This window comes from Mixophyes fleayi, chromosome 1 (assembly GCF_038048845.1).
Source record: "Mixophyes fleayi isolate aMixFle1 chromosome 1, aMixFle1.hap1, whole genome shotgun sequence".
NCBI lineage: Eukaryota > Metazoa > Chordata > Amphibia > Anura > Limnodynastidae > Mixophyes > Mixophyes fleayi.
In genome coordinates this window covers 359655495-359683336 of record NC_134402.1, presented here as the reverse complement: position 1 = coordinate 359683336, position 27842 = coordinate 359655495, and the positions used below count along the sequence as shown (strand labels likewise).

The 27842-nt window shown below is 38.9% G+C and overlaps 1 protein-coding gene and 1 long non-coding RNA gene across 7 annotated transcripts; both read left to right on the top strand.

Annotated features, from left to right (window-relative positions):
• Nucleotides 1–571: 571 nt before the first annotated feature.
• On the top strand, nucleotides 572–24300 carry LOC142095800 (histone-lysine N-methyltransferase SETDB1-like). Of its 6 annotated transcripts, none has more exons than XM_075178478.1 (9): nucleotides 572–861; nucleotides 1798–2047; nucleotides 2250–2458; nucleotides 6008–6096; nucleotides 11937–12118; nucleotides 12508–12606; nucleotides 12973–13121; nucleotides 17124–17212; nucleotides 24139–24300. In XM_075178478.1, the coding sequence occupies exons 1-3, from the start codon at nucleotides 820–822 to the stop codon at nucleotides 2432–2434; spliced, it is 477 nt and encodes a 158-aa protein (XP_075034579.1). In that variant the 5' UTR covers nucleotides 572–819; the 3' UTR covers nucleotides 2435–2458; nucleotides 6008–6096; nucleotides 11937–12118; nucleotides 12508–12606; nucleotides 12973–13121; nucleotides 17124–17212; nucleotides 24139–24300. The 6 variants fall into 6 exon arrangements, with proteins under 6 accessions (XP_075034579.1, XP_075034577.1, XP_075034582.1 ...); XM_075178476.1 differs by lacking the exon at nucleotides 24139–24300 and adding an exon at nucleotides 17772–18066; XM_075178481.1 differs by lacking the exons at nucleotides 2250–2458; nucleotides 24139–24300 and adding an exon at nucleotides 17772–18066.
• A 51-nt stretch (nucleotides 24301–24351) lies between these two features.
• Nucleotides 24352–27221, top strand: LOC142095866 (uncharacterized). The gene is made up of 3 exons (XR_012678021.1): nucleotides 24352–24797; nucleotides 25170–25318; nucleotides 26764–27221. It is a non-coding gene; the product is annotated as an uncharacterized LOC142095866 (long non-coding RNA).
• The last annotated feature ends 621 nt before the right edge of the window (nucleotides 27222–27842 follow it).

The following is a 27842-nucleotide window of genomic DNA, read 5'->3' as shown; positions in this document are numbered from 1 at the left end:
ACCTGAGAGAACAGCTCAGTAGCTGCTGAAGCTCTTACCCACTGCTTGGTGCTACAATGGCCGCCCTGTGTGATTGTAGCATTGGAAATCACAGTGTCCACCATTAATACTCTCCTTCATAGACTAAGCAAGTGCTGTTGTTGTCAAACCTTTAGTTCCACACATACCAGCGTCTGCTCTTTCCTTCCTGGTGCAAACTCTATATTAAATCTGCTTCTACCTACACTGATCAAGATGCTGAATCACTGAGATTTCACCATACAAGTGTATGGCCAAATATTTAGTATCCTGTGCTTGGAATAAATAAATGGATAAGACTGGTGCACACTATGAATTAAAATGGCTTAGATGACTGTTAAAAATCATAGCGTGTATGGGCTCTTTCGAAACTGAAACCACTGTGCACCCCGGAACACATGTCATATCTAGTGGCTGTATCTCTCTATTTATACCAATTACTGCTCTAACTGCGGATAAGCCTTACTTTGTTATGGTATATTTTCCTGTGTTCAGACAATGGGAGTTTCTATGCATTTAACTTGGTCTTGTATTCCATACTCTGCTTTAAACATTAATGATTTCCTGGCTTTCTGCTTCCTTGCAGGAGACTGATGAAACTGGCAATTTTCCTGGGTACGTACAGTTTACTGCACACTTTATTCAAACATACTGGAAATTATTATGTTATAAATGTCTGCCAGCATTATGTTGTATCTCAATTTCTTTGGCCCATAGACTTGGAGAGAGCCACAGAGTCTATGGTTATAATCCTTCCCTAGCTAAACCTCACAGTGTAAGGAGACCGATCAGCAAACCGCCATGCACCAGATCAGACGCCAGTCCAACGCACAGACTAGTGATGTAAGCAGGAGATATTACCTTCATTTACAGAGCATGTAACTGTAAATCTCTTCACTTGTCCTACATTGCAGGGATCATATGCAGGGGTGAACTTAATGACTCTCCCTCCCTTCTAGTTCCTACCATAAACTAATGTAAGCATTGCTGTTAGTTACACTATAAAGCATACCATTGTCTCTTTAATCATAAGGTCTATCATCATAATAGGAATCAGTATGAAAATTACCATGTTTTCATCCAACAATTTGCTTCCCCTCCAAAGATGGCTGCTTCCGTTTACCCCCATTACACACCAGCCCTGTATACTTACCACTGCCCATTAAGCACTATGCAAAGTACTTTGTGTGTTTTGTAACATGATGACATGTCTAATGCGTGTTTAGCCAATGGACTTGTATGTAGCCTATTGGAGTCCTTAGTGCGGCCAGCCCTAAACCACTTCCTTATAATTATTTATTGGTCACTTTCAGAGGAAACCGAACATCCATCTTGTGTTCTGTGGCATTGCCCCAACTGCTTAGAGTTTTGAGGGTAATTTATGGTCATAATTTGCATTGATGTTTAGTAATCGTTATTTTCGGTCTGCTAAAGAACATACAAACTATGGGAATATTATCTGTATGCGTGTTTTACTCTGCTGTTGGGCAGTCATACCTAAGTAACAGATAAGGACATACATTTTAAAAGGACTCTTATTCTATTGTTTTTATTTTATTTTTGTATTTAATGTAATTTTAAGAGATGACTATATAAATATTATTGTTATTGTACTTTACCTGTTTCTTTGATGCTAGTAAGTCTGCTCACCTTTCAGCACAGCTGCCTTTGTTTCTCTTCTCTTCCCCTTCCTGTAATTTTTATTAAGGTGGGATGATTTTTATTTTTTGTGCACATAATTGTTCCTGTGGTCACTGTGATATTTGTGCTTTCCGGCAGGTTCTGACATTATCCAGCAGCTCAGATTGTGAGTTGGCAAATGGGGCCTATAGCAAGAAACCAGGGGGTAAATGTATTAACATGCGGGTTCTTCAACACCCGCGAGTTCAGCGTCTTTGGCGATTAAATTTAAAACGGCGCTGCATTGTAAAGGGTTTCCAAATTAACGCTAACAACAGTGATGACATCCAGACCATTTCATCTGGATCTGATGTAGAAGAGGACAAGAAGAACGTAACCTCCGCCACAGGTAGGGACATGAGGCAACCTATCAGTGTACCCATTAAACTTGATGGTTGTATTGTACGTAGCATAGACACCTCCTCAGGATTAGCCTGATAAGTTTAACCAATTTTTTTAAAGTCACTGTCTCTTATAAGAAGACAACTGTCTTATGTTGAATGAGATAAGCAGTGTGTAAATATCTAAGCTGTGTTGTCCTGTTTGGCCAGGCCCTGTAAAGAGACAAGTGGCTGTAAAATCCACCCGTGGTTTCGCCTTGAAATCCACTTACAGTATTACGGTTAAGCCCAATATGATGTCTGCTGACAAAGGTGATGGAGGACTTGGACGGAGGGAAACACGTCAGTTTTATGATGGAGAGGAATCCTGTTACATAATCGACGCCAAGCTGTAAGGAAACTTGGGACGATACTTGAATGTAAGAAGTGGATAAACCATACAAACATCATAATAGCTTTTTTGATGATGATATCACTATTGTAGGCATGTGGCATATAGTGACATGTAAGGCATTAATCATACTGGAGAAATCGATGATAAACACCTTAAAAGTATATTGCTATGTTTCACAGTATGTACTATATTGCCTTTCCTTGGATGTCAGAGTAATTCTGTTCACTCACTTCACACTGCCATATTCACATGACTACGTGTTCCTTGTTCTAAGTCATTTGAGTGTTGAAAAAAGCTGAAGCATTATCATACTGGAAACAATGGGGTATAGAGGCTGCACTGGAGCTTGGGTAGTTTATATTTGGCTCCAAAAGTTCAAGCTCCTCCCCACTATAACCTGTTGGGACCCTCAGTTTTTTTAAAACTGCCCATCGGAGCTGGACACTATTTTTTAATTTTACTGATTACCACTCCTATATCTTACTTGGTCCTGAGCTGAGATTATGCCCCTGCCCACAGCGGGAAGCAATTCCTTTCTACCCATTAATGTCCCCACACCTAAGGTCCTAGGTATTGCTCCTTTCATTCCCCTGGGAAAACAAGCAGTCAGATCTGCAGAGGAAAACTTCCGCTCCGTGTGGAGGTCAGCAGAAAGGAAAAACAGGCTTGGGTAGCTAAGCTTCTAGTTCCCAAGCCTTCAGGCAAACAGTCAACATGATGGGCAGACTTCCCACCCAGGATCTCCCATGTTTGGAGACCTTCTACTTCCTTCCAGCAGTGGTCCGATTCAACCTCATACACCTGGGTGAGAGGAATCATAAGTCGTGTGTGTATCATAGATCTCCTGAAGGCCATAGCCAGATGCACCACAGGCATTCCTGAACTCAAACCAGAGCTTTTTTCTTTAGAGAAAGCCGTTCAGACCTTGATCTCTTCAGATGTATTTATTCCAGTCCTAGGAAAGTGGACAAGTTCAAAATGGAGTCTGTGAGGTCTGTTATCAATGGCCTTAAAGCAGGACGAGTTTATGGTGTCCATGGACTTCATGGATTCATACTTGCATGTTCCAATCTGGGAGGGACAACTGCCTTCTCAGCTTTGCCATTCAGTCATATCATTTTCAATTAAGGCCTCTAGCTTTCATACTGGCGTCAGCAGCGTGTGTGTTCACGAAGATCATGGGCATGATGGCTGTCCTTCTGGTATCCAAGGTACGGGCTGTCATTCCTTACTTGGACAATGGGCTGATCAAGGCTAGCTACCTGGCCTTTTTGCAGGCGCATTTTATATGGGGATGGCTCAGTCCTTACAATCTGGTCCGCAGAAGGTGCTTTTGCTAGAGTACAAGATCCTTTCTCTACAGGGATTTGCCCTATTAACTCACAGACTGGCACTGTTCCACTCCAGAGAATTCCAGCTAATTTCTAAATGGAACAAGTCTCACCATCATCTGACCAACCAGTTCATCAGACTTTCACCAAAAGTATGGCAGTCTTTCCTCTGGTGGTTGAGGGTAGACAACCTCAGCAGATGGCAGCTGTTCACTATTTGGTATTGGACACTGGTGACAAAGGACCCCAGTCTTCGTGGCTGTGGGGCTGTAACTCATTAGTTTTGCCTTCAGGGTCTTTGGAATCCAGAGGAATCAAAGCTCCTAATAAATGTGTTGGAACTCAGGATGGTTTTCAGCAGTCTAGCAATGAGCACCAGTTTTTGAAAGGAAGGGTCGTAAAGGTCCAATCAGACAATGCCGCGGCAGTGGCAAACCTCAGTCATCAGTGGGGCACCAAGAGCACCCTATATGGTATCTTAGAACTTTCATCTGATTTACCTGTTCCCTCTGGTAGGATTGGTTCCGTAAGTACTCAAGAATTAAAAAAGAGAGAGCGATCAGGTGATTCTGGTGGCACTGTGCTGGCTGAGGATTTCGTGGTACATGGACAATCTCGGCATGGCAGAGTGGCTATGTTGGCGTTTGCCACCAAGATATGTTAAGTCAGGGGCTGTTGAAGCCATGATCCTTAGAGCTAAGGACTTCTCTGACAGCGTGGTTCAGCCAGGAATTATCACAGGATTTGGAAGACTTGCATCTCCTGGTGTTTTTTTGGGTTTTCCTACTTCATCTTTGCAGTTGACTTGTTTATTGCCATTCTTGCAGAAGGGTCTGGATCGGGGTTGAGACTTGGCTCCTTGAAGGTTCAGATTTCAGCTCTCTCATTTTCAGTGGAAATTTGCATTTTTACAGAAGTGCAGATTTTCTTAGAGGGAATGATGCATGTGCAACCTCCATACATGCACCTCATTAACTCATTGGGATTTCAACCTAGTGCTGATAGCCTTACTGCAACCTCCCTTTGAAACCTTGGATTTGATGGACTTAGTCTTCCAGATAAGGAACTTTATCCTTCTGTTGGCGATCTCCACATCTCGGAGAGTTTTGGAGCTAGGGGCTCTGTTTTATAGGTCTTCGTATCTTATCTTTCATGAAGACCGGGCTGTTAGGTCTGAACCTTCTTTTCAGGTCAAAGTAGTTTCCAATTTCCACCTTAATCAGGACATTGTGATTCTCGCTTTAGACTGTAGTATGTCCCAGAAGAAAAGGGCTCTCTTCATTCTCTGGATGTTATCAGGGTCTTGAGGACTGGTGTTTAATAGACCTGTCAAGTGTGCAGGACAGGTGACCTTTTGGTCCTCTATGGTGCCTGCAACAAAAGTTGGCCAGCATCCAAGCAGACTATTGCTAGGTGGATTGCTGTTGGGTGGGGGAGGGCGACACATGGCCTCGGCTGTGTTGGACGGCCTCCTGGTATGTTGAGAAGTTTTACAGATTCAACGGTTTTGCATTTAAAGATGCCAGCTTTGGACATAAGGTGCTGTACATCTTTTATTTCTAAGTATACCCTCCCATCGGGCAGCTTTGGGACATCCCCAGTGTTTCCATAGTCCCCCACATGAATGAAAGAGAGAACAGGAGTTTAATACTTGTGTTAATCGTTTTCTCTGGTCACTGTTCTCCTTGTTAATGTTCTGTTTTCCTGTTGAGCTTCTCTCCTCTCATTTGATTTGTCCTGGTTCTGTCCTTGGACTTTGTTAAAATCTAATACTGATGGTCCTGGCAGTCAATGAGTGTATAGAGGGTGATAAGCTTGAAAGTTTTGGAGCCAAATTTAGTGTACCCAAACTCCAATATACATCAGTGCTTACATTGTCCCCAGATTGACTATTTCCTGAAGTGTGTGCAGTAGGGAAGACACATTGTAGTCTCCCATCATTCTTCAAGGCCTCCTCTATGTAAGCGAAGAAAAAGTCAAAGCAATAACATTAACCAATAATATCTTACCCTTCTTTCTGTGATTTCATCACTACTATATCATATGTTTGGTTAGAACAAGCAGCTAATTACATTTTAGGGTGAATAATGCTGCAGCTCTATTTAAATATAATGTAACCTTCAACAGAAACAGTTGTTGGTCTGGGCAGTGAAGTACAAAAGACCCTCTGGTGATACTGTTAGTGTTCTGGTGCTGTGCACATCTGTAGTACTAAACTCATCCCTCTCTATATCCTATTACAGCAAAGCCGCAGTCCTAACCTGTTTGATCAGAATGTATTTGTGGATACACATGATCTGCACTTCCCCTGGGTGGCTTTCTTCGCCAGCAAGTAAGTGCCTAACATTCTGCTTAGAGTCACTGTGCTCCATATGAATGATCAGACTTCGCTCCTCTGAATATTATGATGACACACTGTGTCTCCTAATGCCCTCTGCTCCATATATCCAAGGATGTTACCGTAGAACCAACAGAGAGGAAGACAACAATAGTGTAATATTGCCTTTTTATTTGCTTTTTTTTTTTTCTTTTATAAATACACCCTGCACAAATCACACTTATAAAGTGTATTAATTCCAGAAAATCTCCTTTCGCAACACGATTCCAAAATCAGCCTGTGAAAATCCATTGTAGGCACCACCTTTCTGTGATAAAAACACTCCTATCTTTGTGTAATTCACCGGTGATAAATGTATAAAACGCCTACGTACCAACAAGTATATCATAAAATACAGATCTCCTCTCTAAAGATTTTTGCAGTTTAAAGAGCTTCTGCTAATGTGCTCTGCTGCGCATTATTGTGAACTCAAAAAACAAATATATAGAAAAGAAATGTAATTCTTGTGTACACACAACCGTTGTATTTTACATTTTTACATTTTGGTCTCTTAGGAGGATAAGAGCTGCAACAGAGCTGACCTGGGATTATAACTATGAAGTGGGAAGCGTGGAGGGCAAAAAGCTGCTGTGCTGCTGCGGATCCACAGAATGCAGGGGCCGCCTCCTGTAACCCCACCTGACACTGAAAATGTCACATGATCGTCCTTTGTAGCGGGAGGAGAATAGTTGAACATCATAGTTTTTATTTTGTAGTTAAATGTTATATTTGTTGTTTGTTTTTTGTTTTTGTTCCCTTGTTCAAATAATAAAACAAATGTTTAATCCAGGGCAGGATTAAGCAGGTTAAGCCGTCTGTGAGTTATGTGTGAAGATTAGAGGGATAAGCAGATGTTTGTTAAAGCACAGATTGGTTTAAGTGCAGTTTGCCGTCTCAGACCAAAACTGAAATCTTGGAGACTAAAGTGATGTCATAGATAGAAGTGAAAGCTGCCATTTTATAGGCTGAACATCCCTCAGAATGCAGCCTATCTTTTCACTACTAATGTCTTACATTCTATAGTCACTGTGAGGAGCACTGCTAATCAGTTTAATACAGAGAGGAATGTTAGGGACAGTGTTGTATATTTTAAGTTCAGTGAACAAAGTTATGAAAATATCCCTAATCCAGAAAAGTGTACGTCAGAAGCATTGTGGGTAATAGATTCCACACCTGTAGAATATTCTATCTATCTGCACAAGAAATGTTGACTTTACTTACTGTTATCTGTCCTGTCCTTATTTTTGTTATTATCTTTATCTTGCAAGGTATATAATTACATAGCAAACAAAAGTACTAGTTACATACATAACAAATAAGAACATGTAAGCATTTCTCATTTTCATTAATTGGCTTTGGACAATGGGACAGAAGTAGAATTTCTTCATAGATATAAAATGTGGAAACTACCTTAGGCAAGAAGGCCAAACTTGTCTGTAGCACTACTTTATTGGTGTACATGTTCAGAAATGGCACCTGGCAACGTAAAGCCTTAAATTCTCCCAATCTTTTAGCGGTTGTGATTGTCAGTAAGATTACTATCTGGAGTCTGAGCCACTTAAGTGTTCAAATGTTTCTTACAAAATAAGATTAAAATCCCTAAGTGCCGTAAAAGATTTAATGCAGGGACAACATTTTCTGTCTGCTTGAAAGAATCTTCCTACTCGGCCATCTGATGCCAGTGGTGTGTCCAGGAACACTCTAACTGCTGAGACCCGTACCTTCAAAGGCAGTGTTAGTTTAATAATATATATATATCTTTATCTATACGGCATTGCCCTGGTTTAAATCTTCAAGTTATTAAATTAACTGGATGTCACTGGATGTCACTGTCAACATTTTGAAAAGAGCATCTTAGCAGCTCTTCCAACACACCCATGAGGCGGCTGTCCAGTGTCGTTTTTGTTTTCATATTAAATGTCATCCAAATTCATCCAGTGGGAGGCCCAGAACAGGCTCTCTGGGTCAAAGTTCTGCCCAGCGTACACCAACAGGAGGTCCGACCTGGGCCCTCAACCCCCTAGTATGTCTTCTGGGATCCAATGTTACCAGTCTGTGAACTTTTCATCCAAATTTATCCAGTGGAAGTCCCAGAACAGGATCCTCGGGTCAAAGTTCTGCCCAGGAGGTCAGAACGGGTCCCTAACCCCCTTAAAACCTGGCCAGGATCTAACTGGACCACACTGTTTTGCTTTCCTCCCAATTGCTGCAGGGGTATCAAAGATATTCTCAAAAAAATGTAACCACAGTTCACAATTTCTTTTTAACATTGGTTGATGGGTCTATTTAGTAAGATGGATGTAAAGCTCGTTCAGTTCCCTGGTCATCAGACACAGGTTTTTCATAAAAACAATAATACTGATGAAGCATTCAAACTGTCAGTGACATTACATGATCAGACATCACATACAAGCAGCATCTGCACACACAGAGCCCTCACTTATGTATTCAGTCTGGTGTCATCATAGGAGCCTCTGTCGCAATTCTAACCCGGTGCTTTGATCACAGGGAGGACAGATTATCGTGTGCCTGCACCAGTGTCTAGTGTTACTCTGATATCTATTATTACCCTTAGGCACTAATCTGTATACTCCAGTGTCTCATAGTATGAGAAGTGATCTGTTTTCCGCTCATGTTTTATTTCAATATAAGACATTATGGTGAAATATGTTCTCCAAGTGATTGACCCAAAGTTTTGCCTGTTTAGAGAAGAAGATCCTGTACGGCCGTACCTGAATCCTTACAGAAGTGTAGAGTCACTGGAAACTGAACGTTGATTCACGAATGCACAGATGGGCGTATCGGCGTTCCGAGGTGTTTCAGAACAAATTGTAGAAAGCTCATGAGCCGTTGAAGAGTGATAATATGTCAATTCCTATGCATTTCGCTGCTGTGGGCTTTGTCAGGGATTGTATGAAATGAGTAGATTAGTCTGTATGGTCCTCTTTTATAAAGGGTGTGTCAATAACATCAGGATGTATCGATTGGTTTTTCTAGGTGATAGACACCAGGGGGGGGGAACCAAGGAGGGCGGTCCTCTGTCTTTTAATAGTAGTGCACAACGGTGACTGATATTTCTCCATAGTAAACAGAGTTCAAATGAATGGATGTTGATACTACATTTCCTTATACAATGTCCTTACACCCTTTGCTGATACACTCCATCACTTTGTTGCAAGATGTTCATTTTCTATAAAAATCTCCAGATCTAAGAATTGGAACCTCTGATTGCTAATCTCACTGGTGAAATAAAGGTTGAGATTATTTCCATTGATGTGTTGGACAAATGAGGACAGTCGGTCCTCACTGCCAGCCCATATGCAAAACACAGCGTCAATGTAGAGATGCCATTTGACGATGTTATCACGATATGGGTTGTTGTTCCATATAGTGTTATCTTCCCAGCGGGCCATAAATAGGTTCGCGTAACTGGGCTCCCACTGGACCAGAAGTAGTTGTGATTTAATACAAAGTCGATACTGTCGACAAGAAAATCAATTTGCTCTGTTGGCAGTGAGGATGATTGTTCCAAAATTGCTCTAATGTACTTGCACCCAGCTTGATGATCAATAATCGTGTACAGGGAAACTACATCACAAGTCATTAGATAGAACCCCGGTTCCCATTTGATATCCTTGATAATGTCTAATAGGTGGCCCGTATCTCTTAAGTAACTTTTCTGTTCGGTTACTAAGGGTTGTAGAAACCAATCTATGTATTGGGAAAGATTGATGGTTAATGAGCCAATCCCAGATACTATTGGTCTACCCGGTGGGTTGGTTGTTGATTTATGAATCTTTGGAATGTGATAAATTACAGGCAGTCTGGGATATTTTGTCAATAGGAAATTATATTCCTTCTTATTCAATATACCCTGTATAGAAGCTCGGTTTAGAAGTTGTTTTAAATCATGGAGGTACATTACAGTTGGATCACCCTTTAGTAATTCATATGTAGTTTTATCTGTCAACTGCCTCTCTAGTTCAGCTAAATAAACGCCCTTATTGAGGATAGCTATTCCCCCACCTTTATCGGCGGATTTTACAATAATATCTGAGTTTTCCCTCAATTGTTTAATAGCCAACCTGTCCAGTTGGCCTGTGTTGTATTGTTGATATTTGTCTTTAATGGTCAGGTTTTCAAGATCATTATCAATTAGTTTCTGGAAGGTGTTAATGAACAGACCTTTAGGGCTAGATTTACTAAACTGCGAGTTTGAAAAAGTGGAGATGTTGCCTATAGCAACCAATCAGATTCTAGCTGTCATTTTGTGGAACGTACTAAATAAATGATAGCTGGAATCTGATTGGTTGCTATAGGCAACATCTCCACTTTTTTAAACCAGCAGTTTAGTAAATATACCCTTAGAGTGACTGGGATTGAATTTGGATGAATCCTTGAGAGTAGTATGTTTAAACTTATCATGAGTATTGTGAAAGTTTGTAAAATGAAAATAACATATCCATATAAGTAATCATTATGTTATAGCTTTAAAAGAAATTAGTAGATATTGTACTCAGAATGAGAAAAGAAAAAGACTGAAGCCTTGAAAAATGTTGCAAAACGATGTTCTCAGAGAACATGAACTACCTAAGGATGGACAGCTGAATGTTCTATGAAAAGTAACATTAAGACTGGTGGCAGAATGCCTGAGAAGATAAAAACATAAGAAAGATTTGTTTAAAACTTACAAATTGCAGAATACGCATAATGTATCATTAGTTTGTTGTTTTCATAATTTACTGTCTTCTAATTGGTTGTTAAGCTTCTATATCCCTAAAACTTCTAATTGGTTGTTAAGATTCTATACCCCTAAAAACTTATGTATAATTATAAGAGTTATTTCTGCAGTGAAAGTAGTTTTGTAGTTTGGAAACCAGACACTTGTGAGATCTCTTATTCTGTGCTCCGATCGATCGTTACTATAGATATTTGACAAACTGCTGACTGACTTATTCAATTACAGGTGGTTATTCTGCTAACATAGGTAAAGAACCCCAACAGTATCTTGGTCATGGTTGCTGATAATAGCTTTGGATGGATCTGAAAAATATTTTTTAAGAGTGAGTTTCCTGATAAATTTCTGAATATCGATAAATGTATCAAATTTATTAAGACTCCTCCCAGGGGCAAATTTAAGTCCTTTATTGAGTATATTTTCTTATTTTTGTTGTTCTTATATCTGCCGCCTCCTCTCTTTCCTCTAAGTCCCTCTCTTCTCTTCTCCTTTTAAAGCATGATACAATTGGAGTTGTTTGTTGTATAGGTGGAGGAGATCTTTTCTTTTCCAAATCTAAAAAAAAAAGATAAGTAAGGAGATAAGTAAAAAGATATGGTAAGGAGATAAGTAAAAAGATAAGTAAGGAGATAAGTAAAAAGATAAGTAAAAAGATATGTACTCTATACTGATATTAAATGAAAGCTACAGTATACCTTCCTGATGTTAAGCATCCAAGGCTCTGTTGGTGGTACAGTCACCGCTATCTGGTGTTGATGTTTGAAAGTTACTGTCTTTACAGACGGGAACTTTATAGATGTCTCGTAAAATACAGAGTATATTATAGGTATATTATATCTTGTATAAGATAAGGAAGTTGATTTGGGGGTGTATTGTCACTATGTCTGTAGACTGGGGCACATTATCCGGTAGGTCATGGCCCGATGGGCCGATGTGTGGTGGGCTGTTCCTGAGCCCTGGAAAATGCATACTCAAAATTTTCTTCTGCGCTACACTTTTAAAGTGCAACATCCCCCAGCATAGTCATCTGGTTAATAGTGTTATATGTTTGTCACAGGGGCATGTGATTCCGTGGACCAATAGAAAACAGAAGCAGCTTTCACTTAGTCCGTGGTTTCAGTCCCCCCCTCCCAGACTGTCTGTGCAGCCCCGTCCCGGGGACAAATGTTTATGGAATCTACCCCATCTGCAGAGACTGTTGTGCAGCAGCGTGACGTACTGTCATCTACTGACCAAGTGGTAAAGTGTTCCTGAATATTATATATGTTTGCTGACTATCATATCGCTTCCCTTACATACTGCACTATCGTATAATTACTACCTGCTCCATAACAAACAGCCATGATGGCTTTCACCTCCTCTTCCTCTTCAGGAAACAGCTGTCTCTGTTCAGCTTCATCTGAAAAGTACAGTTAAAATATTCATATTTATTCCTACACACATATTTGCCTAAATTCATAAACACTGATATGTATCTAAGTTGACAAACATACAAATAGCAGTAATGTGATACTTGTTAATTTAAAGGCTGAGTTATTTTGTCATCTTTCTTTGATGGGTTAAATAAATCAAGTAGACACACACAGGATTGTTTTGCAAATATAACCATAGTTTCCTTCTCTTCCTAGTTTCCAGGAGAGGCGGAGACACGGTGGGAATAGAGGAGGGGGACAGGGCTTGATGATGTGGTGGCAGATTGTGTCATTTCCCTGAACACCTTGCAGTAGGTAAGCACTATTTTCGGAACAGTACACTGGTCCCTCCAGAGTCCAGGAGGTCTCCCCCTAATTCTGGAGTTTAATTTTGGAGTATAAAATATTAATTCCCTATATAAAATTTGAGTTTTATATGTCATACTCACTATGTAGGCATAGTACTAATGGTATGTCTATCATATGATTGTATATGTAACGTATATTGACAAGAACAGCACAAGTATATATGGACAAGTCAGCTGATACTGTAATTATAATTCTTATCCCAATAGTTAATCAGTGATTCATTATAAATGTAGCAATCCCATTACCTGACCCATAACAATTCTGATCTGTCAATAAAAGCACAATTGTAAATATTGTATATTATATTTACAGTCATTTGATTCTTCCTCTTCTTCATCATCCTCATCTTCATCCTCCTCATCCATCAGATTAATGATGACAAGAGGATGGATTGGTGTCAGGAAGCTGTCCAGGGTGTTTGGTGTCTCTGATGTTATATATGACTCTGCAGATCAGACATGGTAAGTTGTTTTTACTTTTATCACATTTTAGCATTAAAGTAGCTCTATAAATAAGGTTAAAGGGCACTTCAAAATATTACATCTGTTTTATTGTATTTATTAGAAAAGAACATAACATTTCAGCAAATTTTACATTTTGATCAATTTATGAATTTTGCATTAAGTGAATGTGTTTGAAAATGTTAAAAAACAATAGAATATGTTTTAATTATGAACACATTTGTATACCCTTAAAATGTCTAAATCTGTGAACAAGGGTAAGATTTGTAAATTGGTGCTAGAAGTGTAGAAGTATTGGTCATATAGCACAAACTGACTCATGACCCTCTAGTATAGAAGTGGCTCACACAGTACAGATAGTAGTTCTTTGGTCATGTATAAGCACAATATTGTGATAAACAAGCTACTTACCAATAGAGGGAGGCAGGAACACTCCATTCCCGTCAGGAGTACTTGACATTTTTTTAAAAAATAAATGTCTGAATAAATAAAAAAACTCTGATGAATATTAAATCAGCAACGCTCTTTAACTGTAGTAGTTTGTGTGACAAACTCTCCTCTGCAGTGATAATGACCTGCTCATCACAGGTGAATCTTGGTGACTGTGACATACATAGTGATGTCATAGAACATTGAGCCCAGCAGCCTCCTGATGTCTTTATATCAAGAGCTAGAAATGTAATAAGTGCCCAGAACAATAGGCCTTATGGACATAGGGACAGTATACAGTGTACTGAGTACACAATACGCTCAGTATACAGTACCGCAATATTCATCATTCAATACACTGCATAGTCTGTAGTAAATAATAAGGCCTTGGGTTTTACCTATTAAGACAGCTCATAGGGAAAGACTATAAGTAAGTTTAATGGGGGCCTAAATTAATGAAAGAAATGTTACTTCATTTAGCTAATTTCAAATTGTGTTAATTTGGTGCCAATTAATTTTGAGAAGAATGATTACCCAGCCCTTTCTTTTAAATAAATGAGCACCTTTTTATGTACTGTCTGTTGATCACCAGGCAAAGAAACACTTTATATTTATGTAAGTAAATGATGTAGATGTAAATTTGTACTCCTGACACCCCTTATGCTACGTTAACCCATACAAACGAAGCACCTTTCTTATGGGGCGATGAGCAGCTATTCAACTTTTCAACTGTGTGCTTATCTTTTTTTTTTGTAAAAAAAATTAAGAATACATTTTTTAATTGATGTGTTAATTGACTTTGAAATAAATACACTATCTCTGAGATAACCATGGTAGGTTAGTGTATTTCCTATAGAGATTTAGCATGAAGCCAAGCACATCCATGGAAAAATTATTAAAAAACACCAATTGGCAGGATATAGGAAAAGATTAAAGTTTAATATCCCCCAGAGAGCTGTCAAGTTCATCTTAAAGAAATGAAATGGATATGGCAAACTGTGAATTTGTCTATTACAGGCTATCGTCTACATCTGAGCATCTATGGATATAGGGCACATGTAGGGGGGACTACCAAGAGCCCTATGGTAACTCTGACAGATATGTAATATAGACAGAAATCCACCTGCACCTGTGATAATATGTCATCCTTCATTCATACGATAATTCCTCACATCTGAACTTACTTACTCAGGAGGTGATACAGTTCATAGTAAAAGCAGCAACAAAACACACGTCGGTGGCAGTTCTGCCAAATGGCAGCAATCTGAGAGGTAATCTTCCTATGCCGATTAGAAATGATCTCCATCCTAACAAGACATTAGACTAGTTATAGGACATAGAAGTCATTAGTTGTGGCTATATGAGATCTAGCACAGTGAAATTTACCTTGGAAAATATAGGGGTCAACTTTTTAAAATAATGTGGCGTACTTAATTTACCTCTCTCCTTTTCCCCATGTGATTGAACAATGCCATGCATAGTCAATAAATACAGTGAGTGCTCAAGCACCCACAGAGAAGGCACCTATGCTGTTGAGCTCACCCAATTACTAGCCGTTCAGCCAATCAGGATCATCCTTTTATTCATAAATGGCTGAGTTGTGTAAGAGGATGCTCTTGATTGGTTTGTGCGCAATTTTCCATTCCAATAGGGTTTTTTTTAGTTTACTTATACATATGAATTACATTGGATGAAGAGCTGAAGTTTAAGGTAAGTTTCTATTACGGACACAACTTATGTTAAAAAATTATTTGCGCATTAATAATTCCAGTAATCAGGGTTCCATGTTAATTATTTATTTAACTATTAATTTATTAATTCAAAACATGGTATTTTGTGTGCCGATTGGTCTATAGTAAATCTCAATTTCCAAATTGCACATAAAGTCACCATACAATGCACACATCTCCCCCTATGTTTAGAACGGCTATCTTACCTCCCTCTCCTTCCTAAGTAAAGTTTGTTTTTGTGAATTGTCATCTCACCTCTCTCCAAATGTACCCATTTGGAGAGAGCCTGTTGTGCTAATTGTTAGGGCCCCATGCAGTGCCAGATTGAAGGGGGGGGGCATGTGCCCAAGACCCCCCTCACTGAGAGGGCCCCTGCACCAGATACTGGTGCACTGTATGGTTCTTGGCAGCTGGCCCCTCCTCCAGGACCAGCCACCGCCAAGTGGCCACAGATTGTAAGATCCAATCCTCCCTCACTCCTTTCCCTTATGTATCTGGACACCTCCTCCTTTGTGTGCCCGCTTCCTCCTAACTCCCTCTGACACATGTCACATGGGATGTGCAACACATGACAGGCGCCATCCCCTGTGTGCAGAGCTGCAAGAGAGGCAGACGGAAGCATGTGCCTCTCCAACACAGCACAGCAGGAAGAAGGTACATGTGAAAGAAGGTGGGAGGGGGTATTAATGTAATGTGGGCAGGAAGTGGGCTATTCATTTGATAGGTGATTGGGGGTGGGGGCTAATTATGGTAGATGCTATTCATTTATTTGTGTGGTGATGGTGGGGTTATTTAATTTAATGGTGGGGCTATTTAATTTATTAGTGGGGCCTATTAATTTAAGGTGGGCTGATCATCATCATCATCATCGTCATCAACTGATGGGAACTTTATTTAATGGGGTCGATTGGGGCCTTTAATTGAATGTGGGGCTGAGTTTGGGGAGAAGAGAGATATTTGTTAAATGTGAATATTAACAAAAGTTGGCCAGCATCCAAGCAGACTATTGCTAGGTGGATTGCTGTTGGGTGGGGGAGGGCGACACATGGCCTCGGCTGTGTTGGACGGCCTCCTGGTATGTTGAGAAGTTTTACAGATTCAACAGTTTTGCATTTAAAGATGCCAGCTTTGGACATAAGGTGCTGTACATCTTTTATTTCTGAGTATACCCTCCCATCGGGCAGCTATGGGACATCCCCAGTGTTTCCATAGTCCCCCACATGAATGAAAGAGAGAACAGGAGTTTTATACTTGTGTTAATCATTTTCTCTGGTCACTGTTCTCCTTGTTAATGTTCTGTTTTTCTGTTGAGCTTCTCTCCTCTCATTTGATTTGTCCTGGTTCTGTCCTTGGACTTTGTTAAAATCTAATACTGATGGTCCTGGCAGTCAATGAGTGTATAGAGGGTGATGAGCTTGAAAGTTTTGGAGCCAAATTTAGTGTACCCAAACTCCAATATACATCAGTGCTTCCATTGTCCCCAGATTGACTATTTCCTGAAGTGTGTGCAGTAGGGAAGACACATTGTAGTCTCCCATCATTCTTCAAGGCCTCCTCTATGTAAGCGAAGAAAAAGTCAAAGCAATAACATTAACCAATAATATCTTACCCTTATTTCTGTGATTTCATCACTACTATATCATATGTTTGGTCAGAACAAGCAGCTAATTACATTTTAGGGTGAATAATGCTGCAGCTCTATTTAAATATAATGTAACCTTCAACAGAAACAGTTGTTGGTCTGGGCAGTGAAGTACAAAAGACCCTCTGGTGATACTGTTAGTGTTCTGGTGCTGTGCACATCTGTAGTACTAAACTCATCCCTCTCTATATCCTATTACAGCAAAGCCGCAGTCCTAACCTGTTTGATCAGAATGTATTTGTGGATACACATGATCTGCACTTCCCCTGGGTGGCTTTCTTCGCCAGCAAGTAAGTGCCTAACATTCTGCTTAGAGTCACTGTGCTCTATATGAATGATCAGACTTCGCTCCTCTGAATATTATGATGACTCACTGTGTCTCCTAATGCCCTCTGCTCCATATATCCAAGGATGTTACCGTAGAACCAACAGAGAGGAAGACAACAATAGTGTAATATTGCCTTTTTATTTGCTTTTTTTTTTTCTTTTATAAATACACCCTGCACAAAACACACTTATAAAGTGTATTAATTCCAGAAAATCTCCTTTCGCAACACGATTCCAAAATCAGCCTGTGAAAATCCATTGTAGGCACCACCTTTCTGTGATAAAAACACTCCTATCTTTGTGTAATTCACCGGTGATAAATGTATAAAACGCCTACGTACCAACAAGTATATCATAAAATACAGATCTCCTCTCTAAAGATTTTTGCAGTTTAAAGAGCTTCTGCTAATGTGCTCTGCTGCGCATTATTGTGAACTCAAAAAACAAATATATAGAAAAGAAATGTAATTCTTGTGTACACACAACCGTTGTATTTTACATTTTTACATTTTGGTCTCTTAGGAGGATAAGAGCTGCAACAGAGCTGACCTGGGATTATAACTATGAAGTGGGAAGCGTGGAGGGCAAAAAGCTGCTGTGCTGCTGCGGATCCACAGAATGCAGGGGCCGCCTCCTGTAACCCCACCTGACACTGAAAATGTCACATGATCGTCCTTTGTAGCGGGAGGAGAATAGTTGAACATCATAGTTTTTATTTTGTAGTTAAATGTTATATTTGTTGTTTGTTTTTTGTTTTTGTTCCCTTGTTCAAATAATAAAACAAATGTTTAATCCAGGGCAGGATTAAGCAGGTTAAGACGTCTGTGAGTTATGTGTGAAGATTAGAGGGATAAGCAGATGTTTGTTAAAGCACAGATTGGTTTAAGTGCAGTTTGCCGTCTCAGACCAAAACTGAAATCTTGGAGACTAAAGTGATGTCATAGATAGAAGTGAAAGCTGCCATTTTATAGGCTGAATATCCCTCAGAATGCAGCCTATCTTTTCACTACTAATGTCTTACATTCTATAGTCACTGTGAGGAGCACTGCTAATCAGTTTAATACAGAGAGGAATGTTAGGGACAGTGTTGTATATTTTAAGTTCAGTGAACAAAGTTATGAAAATATCCCTAATCCAGAAAAGTGTACGTCAGAAGCATTGTGGGTAATAGATTCCACACCTGTAGAATATTCTATCTATCTGCACAAGAAATGTTGACTTTACTTACTGTTATCTGTCCTGTCCTTATTTTTGTTATTATCTTTATCTTGCAAGGTATATAATTACATAGCAAACAAAAGTACTAGTTACATACATAACAAATAAGAACATGTAAGCATTTCTCATTTTCATTAATTGGCTTTGGACAATGGGACAGAAGTAGAATTTCTTCATAGATATAAAATGTGGAAACTACCTTAGGCAAGAAGGCCAAACTTGTCTGTAGCACTACTTTATTGGTGTACATGTTCAGAAATGGCTCCTGGCAACGTAAAGCCTTAAATTCTCCCAATCTTCTAGCGGTTGTGATTGTCAGTAAGAATACTATCTGGAGTCTGAACCACTTAAGTGTTCAAATGTTTCTTACAAAATAAGATTAAAATCCCTAAGTGCCGTAAAAGATTTAATGCAAGGACAACATTTTCTGTCTGCTTGAAAGAATCTTCCTACTCGGCCATCTGATGCCAGTGGTGTGTCCAGGAACACTCTAACTGCTGAGACCTGTACCTTCAAAGGCAGTGTTAGTTTAATAATATACATATATATCTTTATCTATACGGCATTGCCCTGGTTTAAATTTTCAAGTTATTAAATTAACTGGATGTCACTGGATGTCACTGTCAACATTTTGAAAATAGCATCTTAGCAGCTCTTCCAACACACCCATGAGGCGGCTGTCCAGTGTAGTTTTTGTTTTCATATTAAATGTCATCCAAATTCATCCAGTGGGAGGCCCAGAACAGGCTCTCTGGGTCAAAGTTCTGCCCAGCGTACACCAACAGGAGGTCCGACCTGGGCCCTCAACCCCCTAGTATGACTTCTGGGATCCAATGTTACCAGTCTGTGAACTTTTCATCCAAATTCATCCAGTGGAAGTCCCAGAACAGGATCCTCGGGTCAAAGTTCTGCCCAGGGGGTCAGAATGGGTCCCTAACCCCCTTAAAACCTGGCCAGGATCTAACTGGACCACACTGTTTTGCTTTCCTCCCAATTGCTGCAGGGGTATCGAAGATATTCTCAAAAAAATGTACCCACAGTTCACAATTTCTTTTTAACATTGGTTGATGGGTCTATTTAGTAAGATGGATGTAAAGCTCGTTCAGTTCCCTGGTCATCAGACACAGGTTTTTCATAAAAACAATAATACTGATGAAGCATTCAAACTGTCAGTGACATTACATGATCAGACATCACATACAAGCAGCATCTGCACACACAGAGCCCTCACTTATGTATTCAGTCTGGTGTCATCATAGGAGCCTCTGTCGCAATTCTAACCCGGTGCTTTGATCACAGGGAGGACAGATTATCGTGTGCCTGCACCAGTGTCTAGTGTTACTCTGATATCTATTATTACCCTTAGGCACTAATCTGTATACTCCAGTGTCTCATAGTATGAGAAGTGATCTGTTTTCCGCTCATGTTTTATTTCAATATAAGACATTATGGTGAAATATGTTCTCCAAGTGATTGACCCAAAGTTTTGCCTGTTTAGAGAAGAAGATCCTGTACGGCCGTACCTGAATCCTTACAGAAGTGTAGAGTCACTGGAAACTGAACGTTGATTCACGAATGCGCAGATGCGCGTATCAGCGTTCCGAGGTGTTTCAGAACAAATTGTAGAAAGCTCATGAGCCGTTGAAGAGTGATAATATGTCAATTCCTATGCATTTCGCTGCTGTGGGCTTTGTCAGGGATTGTATGAAATGAGTAGATTAGTCTGTATGGTCCTCTTTTATAAAGGGTGTGTCAATAACATCAGGATGTATCGATTGGTTTTTCTAGGTGATTGACACCAGGGGGAAGGAACCAAGGAGGGCGGTCCTCTGTCTTTTAATAGTAGTGCACAACGGTGACTGATCTTTCTCCATAGTAAACAGAGTTCAAATGAATGGATGTTGATACTACATTTCCTTATACAATGTCCTTACACCCTTTGCTGATACACTCCATCACTTGTATGTGGACAATATTGTAGATATTTGGTTACAGAATAAAATGTGTAAAGGGTGAAAGGTCCTTATTAGTTTCCAAACTCCTTTCAGTGGTGTATTGCATAGGTAATATAGGCAGTAATTCGATAATATAGTTTGGAAACCATTACGTAATACTGGAAGAAAAAACATAATACACTGTACCCAGTCTTAGGTTTCTGGTAAAGGTAAGTAAGATCTTTGCAGATATATTCAATCCATTGGATGTAAACAATCCTGGTAAATATTATTCAAAACTCGGAATGAATGGGTGTTAGAGGTAAATCTCTTGGGTTAATTCCTTGCAATGTTCATTACTTGAATGATATTACATTATGTAAATACTCATTGGAAAATAGATGGATATGAGTTCGGATTGACATTTCTACTTCAGGGTGATACATATAGTGGAATAACACGTTTAATGGAGAATAAAATCAGATAGAAATTTGGCCATGTTTTCATCTTAAAGGAAACAATTGATGTCAAAGTCTATGTTAAGACCTTGTGGTGACAAAGTTTTAAGGTTGTAAATCCACTTTGTCTCAACCTGCGATATGCGTCTGGTAAAATCACCTCCCCACCATTGTTTATTGACCTTACAGATCCCCAGGAAATGTAGTTTGGAGGGATCATGTTGGTGATGTGTTAGAAAATGCTCTGGAACACTATGGGTTGTGAGTTGGTTTCTTATGTTTCGCAGATGTTCAGCAACCCTAGTGGAAAGTTCTCTAATAGTTCTGAAATAAAGGGAAGGACCACTGTATTCTGGCCAGGGTCCTTCACTTGGTGTTATTTTTGTTTGAGAAAAAGGTCTTATCCGTTTCCCTAAGGTCTGAATAGGCACCTTCTATGCCTTTGTTTTCATGTTGTTTTTCCAAGAACCTATTTTTAAGAATGCCAGCCTGTTCATCATAATAGGCAAGGTCACAGCAATTCCGTCTAAGACGATTAAACTGGCCCTTTGGTATGTTCTTTAGCCAGTTCTTATGATGGCTGCTGGTGGTGGGTATGAAAGAATTGCAAACAACTTTTTTAAAATGGGTCTTTGTTGCAAGATGTTCATTTTCTATAAAAATCTCCAGATCTAAGAATTGGAACCTCTGATTGCTAATCTCACTGGTGAAATGAAGGTTGAGATTATTTCCATTGATGTGTTGGACAAATGAGGACAGTCGGTCCTCACTGCCAGCCCATATGCAAAACACAGCGTCAATGTAGCGATGCCATTTGACGATGTTATCACGATATGGGTTGTTGTTCCATATAGTGTTATCTTCCCAGCGGGCCATAAACAGGTTCACGTAACTGAGCACAAATTTCGCGTCCATAGCAGTTCCGCAAATCTGCCTTTAGTAGCTCCCACTGGACCAGAAGTAGTTGTGATTTAATACAAAGTCGATACTGTCGACAAGGAAATCAATTTGCTCTGTTGGCAGTGAGGATGATTGTTCCAAAATTGCTCTAATGTACTTGCACCCAGCTTGATGGTCAATAATCGTGTACAGGGAAACTACATCACAAGTCATTAGATAGAACCCCGGTTCCCATTTGATATCCTTGATAATGTCTAATAGGTGGCCCGTATCTCTTAAGTAACTTTTCTGTTCGGTTACTAAGGGTTGTAGGAACCAATCTATGTATTGGGAAAGATTGATGGTTAATGAGCCAATCCCAGATACTATTGGTCTACCCGATGGGTTGGTTGTTGATTTATAAATCTATGGAATGGGATAAATTACAGGCAGTCTGGGATATTTTGTCAATAGGAAATTATATTCCTTCTGATTCAATATACCCTGTATAGAAGCTTGGTTTAGAAGTTGTTTTAAATCATGGAGGTACATTACAGTTGGATCACCCTTTAGTAATTCATATGTAGTTTTATCTGTCAACTGCCTCTCAAGTTCAGCTAAATAATCCCCCTTATTGAGGATAGCTATTCCCCCACCTTTATCAGCGGATTTTACAATAATATCTGAGTTTTCCCTCAATTGTTTAATAGCCAACGTGTCCAGTTGGCCTGTGTTGTATTGCTGATATTTGTCTTTAATGGTCAGGTTTTCAAGATCATTATCAATTAGTTTCTGGAAGGTGTTAATGAACAGACCTTTAGGGCTAGATTTACTAAACTGCGAGTTTGAAAAAGTGGAGATGTTGCCTATAGCAACCAATCAGATTCTAGCTGTCATTTTGTGGAACGTACTAAATAAATGATAGCTAGAATCTGATTGGTTGCTATAGGCAACATCTCCACTTTTTCAAACCAGTAGTTTAGTAAATATACCCTTAGAGTGACTGGGATTGAATTTGGATGAATCCTTGAGAGTAGTATGTTTAAACTTATCATGAGTATTGTGAGAGTTTGTAAAATGAAAATAACATATCCATATAAGTAATCATTATGTTATAGCTTTAAAAGAAATTAGTAGATATTGTACTCAGAATGAGAAAAGAAAAAGACTGAAGCCTTGAAAAATGTTGCAAAAAGATATTCTCAGAGAACATGAACTACCTAAGGATGGACAGCTGAATGTTCTATGAAAAGTAACATTAAGACTGGTGGCAGAATGCCTGAGAAGATAAAAACATAAGAAAGATTTGTTTAAAACTTACAAATTGCAGAATACGCATAATGTATCAGTAGTTTGTTGTTTTCATAATTTACTGTCTTCTTATTGGTTGTTAAGCTTCTATATCCCTAAAACTTCTAATTGGTTGTTAAAATTCTATACCCCTAAAAACTTATGTATAATTATAAGAGTTATTTCTGCAGTGAAAGTAGTTTTGTAGTTTGGAAACCAGACACTTGTGAGATCTCTTATTCTGTGCTCCGATCGATCGTTACAATAGATATTTGACAAACTGCTGACTGACTTATTCAATTACAGGTGGTTATTCTGCTAACATAGGTAAAGAACCCCAACAGTATCTTGGTCATGGTTGCTGATAATAGCTTTGGATGGATCTGAAAAATATTTTTTAAGAGTGAGTTTCCTGATAAATTTCTGAATATCGATAAATGTATCAAATTTATTAAGACTCTCTCAGGGGCAAATTTAAGTCCTTTATTGAGTATATTTTCTTTTTTTTGTTGTTCTTATATCTGCCGCCTCCTCTCTTTCCTCTAAGTCCCTCTCTTCTCTTCTCCTTTTAAAGCATGATGCAATTGGAGTTGTTTGTTGTATAGGTGGAGGAGATATTTTCTTTTCCAAATCTAAAAAAAAAAGATAAGTAAGGAGATAAGTAAAAAGATATGGTAAGGAGATAAGTAAAAAGATAAGTAAAAAGATATGTACTCTATACTGATATTAAATGAAAGCTACAGTATACCTTCCTGATGTTAAGCATCCAAGGCTCTGTTGGTGGTACAGTCACCGCTATCTGGTGTTGATGTTTGAAAGTTACTGTCTTTACAGACGGGAACTTTATAGATGTCTCGTAAAATACAGAGTATATTATAGGTATATTATATCTTGTATAAGATAAGGAAGTTGATTTGGGGGTGTATTGTCACTATGTCTGTAGACTGGGGCACATTGTCCGGTAGGTCATGGCCCGATGGGCCGATGTGTGGTGGGCTGTTCCTGAGCCCTGGAAAATGCATACTCAAAATTTTCTTCTGCGCTACACTTTTAAAGTGCAACATCCCCCAGCATAGTCATCTGGTTAATAGTGTTATATGTTTGTCACAGGGGCATGTGATTCCGTGGACCAATAGAAAACAGAAGCAGCTTTCACTTAGTCCGTGGTTTCAGTCCCCCCCTCCCAGACTGTCTGTGCAGCCCCGTCCCGGGGACAAATGTTTATGGAATCTACCCCATCTGCAGAGACTGTTGTGCAGCAGCGTGACGTACTGTCATCTACTGACCAAGATGACAATATTATATATGTTTGCTGACTATCATATCGCTTCCCTTACATACTGCACTATCGTATAATTACTACCTGCTCCATAACAAACAGCCATGATGGCTTTCACCTCCTCTTCCTCTTCAGGAAACAGCTGTCTCTGTTCAGCTTCATCTGAAAAGTACAGTTAAAATATTCATATTTATTCCTACACACATATTTGCCTAAATTCATAAACACTGATATGTATCTAAGTTGACAAACATACAAATAGCAGTAATGTGATACTTGTTAATTTAAAGGCTGAGTTATTTTGTCGTCTTTCTTTGATGGGTTAAATAAATCAAGTAGACACACACAGGATTGTTTTGCAAATATAACCATAGTTTCCTTCTCTTCCTAGTTTCCAGGAGAGGCGGAGACACGGTGGGAATAGAGGAGGGGGACAGGGCTTGATGATGTGGTGGCAGATTGTGTCATTTCCCTGAACACCTTGCAGTAGGTAAGCACTATTTTCGGAACAGTACACTGGTCCCTCCAGAGTCCAGGAGGTCTCCCCCTAATTCTGGAGTTTAATTTTGGAGTATAAAATATTAATTCCCTATATAAAATTTGAGTTTTATATGTCATACTCACTATGTAGGCATAGTACTAATGGTATGTCTATCATATGATTGTATATGTAACGTATATTGACAAGAACAGCACAAGTATATATGGACAAGTCAGCTGATACTGTAATTATAATTCTTATCCCAATAGTTACCGGTAATCAGTGATTCATTATAAATGTAGCAATCCCATTACCTGACCCATAACAATTCTGATCTGTCAATAAAAGCACAATTGTAAATATTGTATATTATATTTACAGTCATTTGATTCTTCCTCTTCTTCATCATCCTCATCATCATCCTCCTCATCCATCAGATTAATGATGACAAGAGGATGGATTGGTGTCAGGAAGCTGTCCAAGGTGTTTGGTGTCTCTGATGTTATATATGACTCTGCAGATCAGACATGGTAAGTTGTTTTTACTTTTATCACATTTTAGCATTAAAGTAGCTCTATAAATAAGGTCAAAAGGCACTTCAAAATATTACATCTGTTTTATTGTATTTATTAGAAAAGAACATAACATTTCAGCAAATTTTACATTTTGATCAATTTATGAATTTTGCATTAAGTGAATGTGTTTGAAAATGTTAAAAAAGAATAGAATATGTTTTAATGATGAACACATTTGTATACCCTTAAAATGTCTAAATCTGTGAACAAGGGTAAGATTTGTAAATTGGTGCTAGAAGTGTAGAAGTATTGGTCATATAGCACAAACTGACCCATGACCCTCTAGTATAGAAGTGGCTGACACAGTACAGATAGTAGTTCTTTGGTCATGTATAAGCACAATATTGTGATAAACAAGCTACTTACCAATAGAGGGAGGCAGGAACACTCCATTCCCGTCAGGAGTACTTGACATTTTTAAAAAAAATAAATGTCTGAATAAATAAAAAAACTCTGATGAATATTAAATCAGCAACGCTCTTTAACTGTAGTAGTTTGTGTGACAAACTCTCCTCTGCAGTGATAATGACCTGCTCATCACAGGTGAATCTTGGTGTCTGTGACATACATAGTGATGTCATAGAACATTGAGCCCAGCAGCCTCCTGATGTCTCTATATCACGAGCTAGAAATGTAATAAGTGCCCAGAACAATAGGCCTTATGGACATAGGGACAGTATACAGTGTACTGAGTACACAATACGCTCAGTATACAGTACCGCAATATTCATCATTCAATACACTGCATAGTCTGTAGTAAATAATAAGGCCTAGGGTTTTACCTATTAAGACAGCTCATAGGGAAAGACTATAAGTAAGTTTAATGGGGGCCTAAATTAATGAAAGAAAGGTTACTTCATTTAGCTAATTTCAAATTGTGTTAATTTGGTGCCAATTAATTTTGAGAAGAATGATTACCCAGCCCTTTCTTTTAAATAAATGAGCACCTTTTTATGTACTGTCTGTTGATCACCAGGCAAAGAAACACTTTATATTTATGTAAGTAAATGATGTAGATGTAAATTTGTACTCCTGACACCCCTTATGCTACCTTAACCCATACAAACGAAGCACCTTTCTTATGGGGCGATCAGCAGCTATTCAACTTTTCAACTGTGTGCTTATCTTTTTTTTTTGTAAAAAAATTAAGAATACATTGTTTAATTGATGTGTTAATTGACTTTGAAATAAATACACTATCTGTGAGATAACCATGGTAGGTTAGTGTATTTCCTATAGAGATTTAGCATGAAGCCAAGCACATCCATGGAAAAATTATTAAAAAACACCAATTGGAAGGATATAGGAAAAGATTAAAGTTTAATATCCCCCAGAGAGCTGTCAAGTTCATCTTAAAGAAATGAAATGGATATGGCAAACTGTGAATTTGTCTATTACAGGCTATCGTCTACATCTGAGCATCTATGGATATAGGGCACATGTAGGGGGGACTACCAAGAGCCCTATGGTAACTCTGACAGATATGTAATATAGACAGAAATCCACCTGCACCTGTGATAATATGTCATCCTTCATTCATACAATAATTCCTCACATCTGAACTTACTTACTCAGGAGGTGATACAGTTCATAGTAAAAGCAGCAACAAAACACACGTCGGTGGCAGTTCTGCCAAATGGCAGCAATCTGAGAGGTAATCTTCCTATGCCGATTAGAAATGATCTCCATCCTAACAAGACATTAGACTAGTTATAGGACATAGAAGTCATTAGTTGTGGCTATATGAGATCTAGCACAGTGAAATTTGCCTGGGAAAATATAGGGGTCAACTTTTTAAAATGATGTGGCGTACTTAATTTACCTCTCTCCTTTTCCCCATGTGATTGAACAATGCCATGCATAGTCAATAAATACAGTGAGTGCTCAAGCACCCACATAGAAGGCACCTATGCTGTTGAGCTCACCCAATTACTAGCCGTTCAGCCAATCAGGATCATCCTTTTATTCATAAATGGCTGAGTTGTGTAAGAGGATGCTCTTGATTGGTTTGTGCGCAATTTTCCATTCCAATAGGGTTTTTTTTAGTTTACTTATACATATGAATTACATTGGATGAAGAGCTGAAGTTTAAGGTAAGTTTCTATTACGGACACAACTTATGTTAAAAAATTATTTGCACATTAATAATTCCAGTAATCAGGGTTCCATGTTAATTATTTATTTAACTATTAATTTATTAATTCAAAACATGGTATTTTGTGTGCCGATTGGTCTATAGTAAATCTCAATTTCCAAATTGCACATAAAGTCACCATACAATGCACACTTCTCCCCCTATGTTTAGAACGGCTATCTTACCTCCCTCTCCTTCCTAAGTAAAGTTTGTTTTTGTGAATTGTCATCTCACCTCTCTCCAAATGTACCCATTTGGAGAGAGCCTGTTGTGCTAATTGTTAGGGCCCCATGCAGTGCCAGATTTAAGGGGGGGCATGTGCCCAAGACCCCCCTCACTGAGAGG